Genomic DNA, 12843 nt, shown 5'->3' on the forward strand with positions numbered 1-12843 from the left:
ACGACACTAGAACAAATGCACAGAGAAAAAAAAAAGCCATGTTTTTCGACATGCTAAAAAAGCGTCATAGATTTGAGTGCATATTTGATGGCCTTTGGAAGGTTTGACAAGTGATTTTGGTGCTTTTGGTGATATTCCACTCATAATGATGGGCTTATATTAGGTCATTTTATAGACGTAAAAGGTGCGCATGTGTTATCTGGTGGGGAGGCAAGGATGCCCTCTCGCTCCTTCGATTTTTGTTGTCATTTCTCACCCTGTTATATTATTGCTCTGGAACCACATAACCTACATTTGGATGATGGCTCTCAACTTCTCATTTAAAGGTCGATAGATCATGCCTTTTTAGGAAACTAATGGGCAGAAATGCCAGGTGTGCTCTTAGACTAGTGGAGATATATTCACCTCTACCTCTGGCTCCAAGTGCACTATTTTGAAGTTGGGACTATTAAAGTTACTGAAGATGCTAATTTTGATGTCCCTGTGTGGGGCTGCCATGTGGTGGAAACAGGTGGTTTTTACGCATCCAGGTTGCCTATGGCTATGGATGCCTGTCTCTTTACAATCTGAATGGATTGACATGCATGATGTGACATTATGAACACTCTTCGTCCTGTTCATTCCAAGAACACTCTGCTTATGTCTTTAATTCATCTGTGTTTGCCTCTTTTGTCTCTTGGTTTAGTAAGGCTCAACTCAACAGATTACAGGAGGCTTACTGTATTAAAGCCAGAAACTCATGCCAAGGCTTCTAGAGCAGATAAATTCTCACTATGCTTCACAGAATCTGCCATAAGCAGTTGAGTGCCCGAATGAAAATGGGTGGTTGGTTCGTGAGGTCAGCCTTCTCTTTACCTTGCTCAAATATCTGGTGCTCTGAGATATCTAACTGCTAATTAATCAAGGCGTGCATGGGGTGGAACAAAGCTCTCCTTTCATTTCCAAATTGCAAACAGGTATGGATTGCTCAAATGCAATCCTTACGTTGGACTTCCATGTTCTACTCCACAAGTTAAATTGAAGGAGATTGGCAAGTTCATGCATTCATTTGGGCTCGCTAGTAATGCTTTTCTTCTGGTTGGAGTGTGCGAGCTGGCTCTGGCTAGTTAGCCTAAGCCAACAATGTGCTTGAAACTGCGTAGGTTTGAGAGGGCTATCTGGGCTCAAAGGTGGCATGTTAACCCTCTCGGTGGAGAGGCTTTCAGTTATCTTTCCTTAGAGGCTCTTCTGGGGCTGCGCTTCACTTTTTACACACACAATCACTGTGAAGACAAAATTGGATGGCGTTGGGCTCCTTTTCATTGAAAAACTGGGCGCATCCTTCATTCCTCCTTGCAGCTCTACTTGCTACTACTGGCCTCAACAGGCTTGTATTTGCAACTATGGTCATTTGGCTCTCCTTGGTACCTTTCTCCAAATATGCACAGGTGGCGACTTTCTCCTAGCCTGGTGTTATCTTGCCTCCCTCAATCTTGGGTTTTTACCTCCATCATCTGTTATATTGGCTGCCTCCTGCTGGGGCTCCTTCAACTGGTCCTTCTGTGTGTCCCACCTTACCTTGCCTCTATAGGAACTTCTGCAAATGGTCTACATGTTGCTACTTCCTCATCTGCTACCTATCCATGATGGATATACGCTCAATCTACTTGGGCATTTTCTACCATTAGAACAGATATATTTGTATTGGCCTTTTTACTAATTTCTGGCAGTTGGATTTCTTCCATGCTTGTAATTTCGAACGTAGCATTGCCCCTATATTAATACAATATTTGACTCTCAAGATTTAAAAAATGTGTAAAAGAGAACACGCAAAACTTCAGGTGTATAGAGGTGTAATCACATGTACTCAATCAAAATTGAAGCATAGCATTCTGGCATGAGTGTGCAGAGCAAATCCAAAAACAGTACCATGCAAACTAGTCCCTTGATTGTGTAGGACTTGGACAGAAAGCCCTAACGGAGTCGAGTATGATTATTGAGAGTTTGCAGGTCCCGTAATTCAACCCCTCAGTAAAAGTTTAATATAAGTAGACTTGGCTTGAACCACTACCAGCACCACATAGCGTGTGTTACAAGTCTACTCAAACAGCCACAATGTCCATGGACCAAGCATTGGCAAGCTGCTGTAGAAGCTCATCAACATTGTTGCCTAGCCAGCCCTCTGGCAAATCCATACCAGCAGATTCTTGTAAAGCTATCAGGAGCTCTTTTTTTGCATCCAGAGAGAGCTCCAGGCAATCTGCTCCATTGTTTGCCACCATATCAGCAACCTGCAGTAAGATTCCAGTCCATAAAGAAATGCAAAATCAAAAATGGAGGTATATAGGATCATCTTAACAAACAAGACAGTTAAAAATTTCAGCATTTTGACTAGACAGGGAGGAGACTGACCTGTTGGATCCAAGCAAGGCAAAAGTCAAAATAGCTTTGCTGTTGAAGAAGCTGTCCGACAGCATTCAACACTTCAGTTGCAGTCGTGATGGTAAACTGATCTAACACTGGTCCCGTTCGGCTCATCAGTCTCATAAGCATCAGCTCATCTTCAACACTTAGCACTTCAGTATAAGCTGCCTCCATGTCTCCTGCGTGAACAAACTCCATAACAGAACCCCATAAGCTCCAATACTGGCCCTTTCCCTGCCCACCACCCCCACCATTCGTGTGGGGTAAGCTCTCAGAACCAGACTCTGAAGGGCCTAGCCTAGAGGCTGCAGTAGAAAGAGTATCCAACTCTGAAAGCTCTGAATCTTCACCAGCCACACGTATTGCTGCAAGAGTAGCTTCATCTTTTGATGCCTGCCAGACACTTCTTGCAGAAGGGCCCTCCCCAAGCCTGATGGGCCTAGGCACCCTATCCCACACTCTTCTCATTCCAATCTGATCATTTTCCAAATCTTCCCTATCACTGCTCGGTCGATCACTAGGCCCTCCCACATTGTTGCGTCGGAACCCTGCAGCTTGGCCATCCAACACATGAGCTCCTGCCAGCCCACCTCTCGAACTTCTGTATGCAAACTCATCCCAATCTTCAAAAGCGGGTTCAAAAGACCTATGTTGCATGCCTTTATTCATATTTTCAGATGCAGAGATTCTGTTTGCAAACAGACGACGATTGTCCACACTTATACCAAACCTGGGGTTCACATATTCAGACCCTGGAAAATATCTACCAGGCGGCCTGTAGCCACTGTTTTCATGTCCCACAACACCAACATTTAATCTCTTCCTGCCAGAAAACCCCACATCACACACCATATCCTCCACATTCTCCAAGTCCCGTACCCTTGCTTGAAGCACAAACATATTTTTCTTGGAGCTCGCCATGAAGTCCTGAAAAAGAATCACCCATGAATGGCAGATTAGAGGCCGCACATTCATGACATTGCTTTTGCTACAGCATAGCAAAATTCATAACACGAAACAAGTAACATGTAATGAGAAGTTGTCAGATATGTGCATCCTCTAAACAGAAGTAAAATTTCCAAGAAGATTGCTTCAAAATGTTCTTCCCAGCATAAAAGATCCTTAAATTAGTAAACTGAAAATATATTAGAGTTATGTGCATCCTCTAAACAGTAAGTAAAAAATTCATCAAGACAAGGATATTTGTTGCTTCAAAATGTTCTTTCCCAGCATAAAAGATCCTTCAACTAGTAAACTGAAAATATATTAGGCTAGAGAGCTGATCACAACTAGCATCCCTACTTTGGGTAGACGACAGTTCAGGCAAAAGGGCCACTAAGACGGTTGATGTAGACCCTTAAGACAGGGCCCTTTTTCCATTGACAGCCACCAAGCCACCCTGGGTGTGATCCCACCAGGCGTGCAGCACATGAATAAGGTTAGTCCACATAGCTTTGTGAATATACCTGAAACACCAAGTTTGTAAATATACCTGAAACATTTGCATAAGATTTGACTGTTGTTGCTCAAGTTGAGCAAGCTGTTTGTGGATAAAATGCCAGTTTGATCTTTCATTCATTGCCTGATGTGCTTCAAGCCCACTATAGCTTGTTAGGCCTGTTACATGACCATTTGCGTCGCAAGCCTGATTATACATACCACCTTTAAGGATATTCTTGTCCAAGCCCATCATGACCTCCTTTTGCCTCACAGACGTTTTTCCTAACCCACGGCTCCTTGATAATGGGCTCTCATCAATGGCCAAAGATAGACTTTGTGAGCCAGTGTGTTCTCTTCCCCTCCCATTAGACACCATATGAGGATCCTGACTGGGTCTTTCATTATCCTGAGCAAGCTGCCCCAAAGGAAGGTCATCCACCTCAACATTCCCTTCTTTGAGATTGATCTCTGGTTCTTGGGCCAGAGATGGTGGGCAACTGCGAGGCACCGCAACTTCAATCTGCCAGCCGTCTTCATTTCTTGCAGCCAGCTTCTGAAAGAATTCTGGATTCAGTTTCTTATCAGTAAGAGCAGGGGCCCTCTTCTTGACAGCATCCAGAGGCTTTACAGATGCTTTGAGCAACCGATTAGGACTAGAAATTTCAGATTTTTCCTCATTTCTAGGACTCTCTGCTGTAGGACTTGTCTCCTTAAAAATCGGGCTAGGACTATGCAGCTCAAGTTTCTGCATTGCAACAGCCAATTCAGGGCCATCTGTGACAACCATATCTCAGAACACAGCAACAGCAGTTACATAGGTTTAGTCACAACATCCAGCGTCCAATCAAACAATGACCAAAAAAAAAACGTGCATGCATTTTTTCATTCTTGTTGGACAGACTACCCCATGCACTCGTCATGACAGCACACCAAGGAGATCACCCGGCTCCCTTCACAGCCACAACTTATCCTCAAAATTTGATTCTACCTGACTTTTTTGCCGATCCAGGGGATTCAGACTCAGTCCCTGGCAAGGTCTTCCATAGTTGAGTCGCATCATGTACGCTGTCTCTTACTGGTTTCACCTGCAAGAACACTACAAATCATTCTATAAAAACAGAAAATTACTCTGGAAAGTTAAAACAAGCATACCCAAAAGAATCCATACAAAGGCTCAAAAGCCACCAACCTTATCAAATCGACATGATTCCAGCACACGAAGAGTTGTCGACTTAAAACGTGACAATGCAGGCCCAAGGTTGCAGCCTACACGGGTAAGTGTTTCTGCTGCAGCCTTTCGAGTGGCCCAGTCACTGCTCTCCAAGGCGTCGTGCATGCATGGCATCAGCAAGGCTAGTTGTTGCTGGCCAAGAGCTCCAACCTGCAGCTCCAAACACACAAAAATGTGATCAGAAGACGTATGACAAGTGCAATGGTTCAGCTAGCCAAATATATGTGTATATTATGCTACTTTTGTTTTGCTATTGAACTTGATACTAATTGATGGAGCATATAGCACATAGACTACTAATTGGGACTGGGCAAGCATTAGCTGTGCAAGAATTGAATGCGTAGAGGGGCACAGCTAGTCTTGCACTAGCTGTGCAAGACTTGAGTGCGTAGAGGGGCGCAGTGGCCGCAAGAAGATAGGCAACAGTTTGACTACTCTTTAGGAATTGAAACTGTCATGGTGAGGATGTGATGCCTGCTACCTTGCAGCCTGGTAATACATCACTGTTTCTGTTATTGTTGGGAGTCGAAAGAACAAGAGCTGTCTTCAGCCCTCACAGCATATGAGAGTGATTCCCAGTTGGTAGCCTGAGGGCTGATGCACCAGGCTGCAGCCTCTCCTTCACTGTGCTTGGCAGTCTATGAAATATGCTCCAAGCAAGAAGGGTTTATTTGGCCAAAGACCCAATATTTTGTCTTTTTAACCCTTGCTCCTGAGGTCTCCATCACCGCTCTGAATGCAGTACATTTTATTCCCTAGCCTCCAAACAAATTGCTATGCGTCCATTAATTCCTTACAGACTGGCAAGGAGTCACAATACCTAAAGATGTGCTAACACACAGCCTCCACCAATGTTATATGCTAATACGGAAGCATGCAGATTACTTGTTTAATAAATGCTAAGTACTGCTGATTTAGATGCACAAGGAGGAAGAGTTCAGTCCAGATGGCGGATGGAGAGCTGGGATGTACAAGCAACCACCTGGCTGTGCGATCCGCCGGTAAGAGTAGTGGGTCGCTTTGGTATACTGACCCGTCCGCAGTGATGGTTCCTCATGCTTCGTGGTGCCTATGGCTAAATGGTGGATGCCCTATCGAATACCTACATTGGGACTGTGGTGAGTGGGAATGGACTGATGTGGCTAACCCCATGAGGAGCGTACTTTACTTCAGCACTGTGCGTAACACCAAGTTGCTCATGCTTGGACAGACCCAAAGAGTTCCCACTCTTAGGCCTCACTCGGAGGCATATGACATTACACCCACCATTCAGAGGAGATTCTGGAGACTCTAGCACTCGTCCAAGAGGACACATGTGCAAGAGGAGCCAGGTATCCTACTTCTTCTGGCTGTTTCTACATGGTGGTTGCCCACCAACCAGTGGTGTGACACCTGCAGGTGGTCCACCAGGTGAACCATCATTCCGGCAGCCCCATCCGACCAGCAGACCCCGACGATGACCTGCCCAGGGACCCATAAATAGGGACTCTCGGGGGAGGGTTCTAATAATTGCGAATCACTCTCTTCTGCATTTTCAGAGTGCAAGCGAGAGTGCGTTTACCTCTACACGTGTCTGCGTGTAACAAGGGCGACTCTCCTGTACACTTGTAACTTGTTCATCCTTTGGTGGTGAGCCCGGGTTCTCAGGGTCACCTCCTGTAAGGTGTGTTGTTATAAAGCTTGTGCTTGTATCTCTGTTCTCCACTGTGAATTTCTCTCTTTTATAGGTATTTGAGGGCATAACGCTTTACACTTGGTATCAAAACTTAGAGAACCAGCCAGATTTTTTTTTCAGGGCGCCCATAGGTTTGGGCAGGCTGCAAGCAGAATTCAGTTCGGAACTTCTCTTCTTTGCAGCTGCATTTTCGGGTGGTGCTTCGTTGGTTCATTCTAGTGGTTGATTCATCAACCAAGAGCCATACCAAAAACCCTTACTTCATCACGCATTGGGCACACTCCCATCTTCATCACTTCGCGCACTGGTGCCCACTTTGACCCAGCAAGCCAAGCATTTGGACCTGGTAGCAATCAAGCTTGTCGAGGACGATCAGTGCCTTGGATTTTCGGATCTCCTTGATGCAGTCAGCACAGTCCTGGCAAAGGAACCTTCGGCGTCTTCTTCGACTTCGATTGGTACCATGGCTTCTCCACATGAAATGGCGGAGCTTTTGGCAAGCATGCGTGCCATGCAGACGGCTATGATAGACCTTACAGCCCATATGGCGCAATTGCAGTCCGGACAACGGTCCCCAGGGTTCCCAAACTTCCAGCTGCAGATCGGACTCCGGTACCCCATCCGCAATCATATCCCGCCCTCATCTAGAGCTGGCTCTCGCATGCCCGATCAGCGCCAGCATCGGGACCCGACTCCTTTTTCAGCAGGGCAATGCCGTTCGCACTCTCCTGGGAAGTGGCTGTTTAGCCCGGATCCCAACCCTCCCGACAATCCTTCCAGTAGCAATAGCTCGTCGACTTCCTCTTTCCGTAGTTCTTTCCCTTCGCGGAGCCCCTCACCAATGGCAGCACCCTTCGGCTTCAGGCGGAGGTAAAGATGTTATGAGTCTTATGACTCGGGATGAGCACACTCAACTGCTCAAGTTGATCGAACCCCGAAGTTTTCTGGTAAGATAACCACTGGACACAGGAGGTGTGTGTCGTGCTCACAGCAGCAGGCGGTTTCGGATATGTTCCAACTTCACTTGGTTTGTACGGCTTTTTCTAGTGGTGCTCTTCTCCGGTGGGAAGACTATGTTCGCCATCACAATATGTGTGTAACTGGGAAGATTGCATATTACAATCCTTTGCCAATTCCTTACGGTTCACTTCCAGCGCAACCTAGAGTGGCAATGGGAGCACGCTCAGCAGCTTTCTGGAGAGAAGATTCCAGATTACCTCTCCCGCTTGTGGAAACTTATGCTCATGCTCCCGTGGACCATCCGACAGTTCGTGGATGGTCTTCATTTTCCTTAGCAATCTGACATCAAGGCACATGAGCCTCGGACTCTAGAAAAGGCCATTAGTTTGGCCAACATTTTGGTGGCCCAAGAGGCTCCCAAGCCCGGGAACTCTTAACAGCAGCAGCAGCAAGGCAAGGACAAAGGCAAGGGACCCAAGCCTTCCAACGACAAGGGCAAGCCAGAGAGTCCCTAAAGCTCACCCCTGAGGAGCGTCGGGCTAAGCTGGCAGCTAGACAGTGCTTCTACTGTGATAGTAGGGAGCATATTGGCAAGAATTGGCCAAAAAAGACGCAAAAACAAAGATGGTAAAGGAAAGGAAAAGCAAAAGACCAGGTCAACGGCTACAGTTGCCCCTCTGGCCCTGGATTAAGCTTCTGCAGCTCCCTCTACCTCAAGCTCTACAGCTTCCTTACATCTGACCCATTCTGGTCAACTTTCCATAGTTCTTGGACGGCAAGATACAATTATGTGCCGTGGTACCCTCCATGGGCATCCAGTGTCCATTCTCTTTGATGGAGGTGCTTCCAAGGACATTGTGCGGGATCTTTTGGTGGAGCGTTTGAAGCTCTCCACAATTGTAGACACCAATGGGATTGTCCTCGCCACCACAATGCGTGGCAAGACGAAACAATCTAACCAGTTCCAAGTCACCGAGACCTTGCCCGAAGCCCATTTGACTTTTGGCATGTTTGAAAAACAACAAACGTTCAAAGTGGCTCCGTTGGACTAGGTAGATATCATTTGGGACACCCATGGTTGTATGATCACAAGAGTGTGGTCTATCAATCAGAGCATCGCCTCACCTTTAGCGATGGATCAGACCGACAGCTCGAGGTTGTTGGGGAAGCCATTTCCTCACATTTCGGGCCCTGTGGCGGTCATCTCGGGGCTTCAACTGAAGTGAATACTTTGCAAGGGTGACCATACATGTGTGGTTTATGTCCATTCTCTACCAGAAAATCGATGGCGTGTGCTGGAGCAGTATGGACATCTCTTCGTGGATGAGTTGCCTCCTCACCCCAAGGACCACAAGATCGGGCTTATTCCAAGTGCGGAGCCTCCAATCATGCCCCGTACCAAATGAGCCACAATGAACTCATGGAGCTCAAAACCTAGTCAGAGGATATGTTGGCCAAAGGCTTGGTTCTGCCAAGCTTGTCCCCTTTTTGTGCCCAAGTTCTTTTGGTCAAAAAGAAGGACGCGAGTATTCAGCAAGCTAGACTTAAAGTCAAGGTTCATCCGGACGATATTCAAAAGACAGCACATTCAAAACTTCTTTTGGCCTCTTCGAATTTTTGGCGATGCCTTTTGGGTTTACCAATGCCTCGGCTACATTCAGTAGGATGATGTCTCACATTCAGCCCTACTTGGGGATTTTCATCATTGTCTTTTTGGATGATATTCTCATCTGCTGTAAGATGCGTGAGGAGAATCGTTGACATTTGGTGCAAGCTCTCCTGCTAATTAATGAGCACAACCTGAGACTAAATCAGAAAAAGACCGAGTTCTTCTTGACCATGGTCTCCTTTTTGGGACACGTTATCTCAACGGATGGCATCTCCATGGATCCCACCAAGATTGCGGCCATCATCATGTGGCCCGTGCCAGCCAACATTCATGAGCTAAGAGAGTTTCTCAGCTTGATTGTCTTCTACAAGAGACTCGTGGAGCACTATGCCCACGAAACTGATGCTACCAAGGAGGATCGTGCTTTTGTTTGGACACCCTTGGGGCAAGAAGCCTTTCAACGGCTCAAGGATATCATGTCTTCCGGGACGGTTTTGCGGCTTCCCAACCTGGACGAGCCCTTCACCCTCTTTTGTGACGCGAGTGGAGGTGGTTTGGGAGCAGTTTGCAGCAGCAAGGACATCATGTTGTGTATGAGAGCAATAAGTTTTGTGGTGCTCAGCTCCAATACAGCACTAATGACCAAGAACTTCTTGCGGTAGTGCATGAGCTTCGGAAGTGGCAGCACTACTTGATCGGAGCAGAATTTTGGATTCGGACAAATCATTGATCCTTGCAATATCTTCTCACTAAGTCTCATCAGGACTTGTTGTCCCCTCATCAACTTCGGTGGTGGCATTTTCTTTCTCGATTCACCTTTCAAATCGAGTATAAGCCACGTCATGTGACTACGGTTGAACTTGTGCCAATGACTTCTTTTTGCCGATGAAGGCCATGTATGCCTTGGATCCCGATTTTGTAGAACCACAAAGCTGACACGCTTATTCTTTTTGCCTTGCATGAAGCAAGATGTGCATCAGTTCGTGCGCCATTGCCAAGTTTGCCAAAAGTCAAAGCTTGATTTGCAGAAGGCGGTAGGCAAGCTTCACCCTCTTCTAGTTTCCGACTTGCCTTGGGTGGACATTTCCATGGATTTTGTGGTGGGTTTGCCGAAGAGTCAAAGGTTCCAAAATGATTGTATTTTCATTGTGGTGGAGCGGCTCAACAAACACACACACTTGATCGATTGCAAGACGAATGCGGATGCACACGTCAAGCTTGGAACTAAGAGGCCCCCCCTGTGAGCTACATTGCATGTGCCTTCTCCCCCTTCCCCACATTGTCCTCGCCCCCCCCCCCCCCCCCCCCCCCCCCCCCCCCCTCGTTGCCCAACCCCTGCTGCCCCCTCGTTCCTTGTCCTGCCTACACCCCCCTGTGCCCTCCCCAACCCCCCCCCCTTCTCGTTGCCCAGCCCTTGCTGCCCGCCTACGCCCCGCTGTGCCCTCCCCTTGCAAAGCCGCCCCGCCCCCCCCAATCCCCCCTTTTCTCTACTCACCGCGTGAGCCTCCCCCCTTCTCCTATCAACGGCCCCGCTTCCTCTCTTGCGTCTACGCCTACGCCCCCCCTCCCCCTTCTTTTCTCTCACCAGTGCTTCGCCTACGCCCCCCTTCTCCCGTAAGCACCCCCCCCCTCTACTCGCCGTGTGCAACCCCCCCCCCCCCCTCTCTCCTCCGTAGCCTCACCATTCATCTGTCAGAATATGTGCAGTGGAGATGAAGACAAAATCTGAAAACTCAAGAGCAAGTGCACTGCAGAAAAACACAGCAATAGAGAAGGAGAGAGAGAGAGAGAGAGAGAGAGGCGTGTAACTCTGCTTATATATACACAAGAAAATCCCAGAAACTAAATACAATGATGTGTGGGGGCTAGGGGACATTTTATATGGCCCCTAAGAGCCAATCGGCCAGCCCAAAAAGCAGCCGACAGCAACTACAGGCTCACGACCTGCTCCCACCTCCAGTCGGCCAGCAAACCTCTGTCGGCCAGCACTCAAGGAAGGTCAGAGAGAGGCAGAGACAATCGGCCAACATACAAAACACTCAGACCAGCAATCGGCCAGTGTCTGGATCAGCCAGGAGCCACAAAACAGCCTCCCACACCTGAGGAAAAATAGGGAAAAATATGGAGAGCGGGGAAAATGAGAAAACAGCTAAATCGGGCGAGCACACCCACAACAGAGGCCCTGGTGTAAATATACAGACAAGAGATGACTGCTAACATCATCCTGTTTTCCTCCAACTCCATCGTCCCTTGCATCTTCATTTGGCAACGTCTTTAGTTCTTGGACATTTTCACTCGGCAAGTCTCGACCTCTTTTGGTCTTCACCCTCAGGAGGACTCCATGGCAACCACTCCGTCATCCCCGACCGAGGCCACCGTCACTTGCTTATCTTTATCTGAAGCAGACCTTTAGCTCCTCGCTACGACTGTTGCATCCTTAGAGGCCTCCACTCTAGTAGCCGCCCTGCGCATGGACAACTCAAAAATCTTCTTTAGGCTAGCCTCCTTGGTGAGCCTGCAAAGATCACAAACATTCATCCTTTGGGGCGTGGCTACTACCAAGTTGAGCTCGACTCGCCAACGATGTCAAATCTGCAACAACCGAGCCTCGTTGCATTGCGTACGGCCCAAGCCTTCTTTGTGCGGTGGCAGCACGGCTTCGACCCCGCATCCGACCCATTGGCTGGCGTTTCAAACTTCCCCGTGACAATCTGCTTCCCAGGCCTCAAAAAGAAATACCTTCCTCTTCTCCCAATGATCAGTGGAGCCATGGGAGAGTGATGGAATCCTCCCCCACTGCCACTTCGTCCCTCGCATACGCGGCCGGGATTCCATCCTTGCGCATCTGTATTGCCTCACCGAAGACAGTGCCTCATGTCATATCCGTTCCGTGCCTTCGAGGAGGCCCCATCATTTAACAGGTGGAGTACTCATGCCTTCTGGGCCAGTTTTTCATCTCCTTATGAGACAGTCTTTGGTCGAAGATTTTCATCTCTTCTCACTTAGATGATATCTCCTTCCTTGGAAGCCAACAAGACATCAAAAACATTTTCTACCATCATTGAGTCAATCAAAGAGCACCTTACCAAAGCTCATGAGGCTTATACTAGACAAGCAAATAAGTCAAGGAGAGATGTCAACTTCAAAGAGGGTGATTGGGTATACTTAATGATCATGAAGCAAAGGCTCAAGTAAGTGGACAAGCGTTGTTCGAAGCTATCATTCAAGAGTTTTGGTCCTTTTCCCATTACCAAGAAGTTAAGTGATGTCTCCATGCAACTCAAATTGCCAAACAGTTGGATGATGCACAACGTCTTCCACGTCTCTTGCTTAAAGCCTTATATCCAACCTTCGTTGCGGGATGTCCCAAAAGAGCAATAGCCAAAAATGGTTGATGAAGCAGAAGTGATAGAGCCCGAGCAGATCCTTCTACATCGTTGGAAGCACGATTCCGGACGACGACTTCGCCAAATTTATACCAAATTCAAAGATCGAGAGACTCATGAAGCCGTTTGACTAGATAAA

The 12843-nt window shown here is 47.5% G+C and overlaps 1 protein-coding gene across 4 annotated transcripts in view; it reads right to left on the bottom strand.

The window, feature by feature from the left end:
* Positions 1–1825: 1825 nt before the first annotated feature.
* Positions 1826–12843, bottom strand: part of LOC147639892 (microtubule-associated protein TORTIFOLIA1-like) — a 30504-nt gene continuing 19486 nt past the window's right edge. For 3 of the 4 annotated variants that reach the window (XM_086775068.1, XM_086775083.1, XM_086775086.1), the window contains exons 2-6: positions 5033–5224; positions 4832–4928; positions 3896–4632; positions 2392–3330; positions 1826–2270 (exon numbers count right to left, since the gene is read on the bottom strand). In XM_086775068.1, the coding sequence (XP_086631194.1) occupies positions 2082–2270; positions 2392–3330; positions 3896–4632; positions 4832–4928; positions 5033–5224 (2154 nt within the window). In that variant the 3' untranslated portion in view covers positions 1826–2081. The remainder of the gene's footprint in view (positions 2271–2391; positions 3331–3895; positions 4633–4831; positions 4929–5032; positions 5225–12843) is intronic. The other variant, XM_086775077.1, reaches the window with a different exon arrangement.

Source organism: Cibotium barometz, chromosome 3 (assembly GCF_041138505.1).
Source record: "Cibotium barometz isolate CiBa-2024 chromosome 3, ASM4113850v1, whole genome shotgun sequence".
Taxonomy (NCBI): domain Eukaryota; kingdom Viridiplantae; phylum Streptophyta; class Polypodiopsida; order Cyatheales; family Cibotiaceae; genus Cibotium; species Cibotium barometz.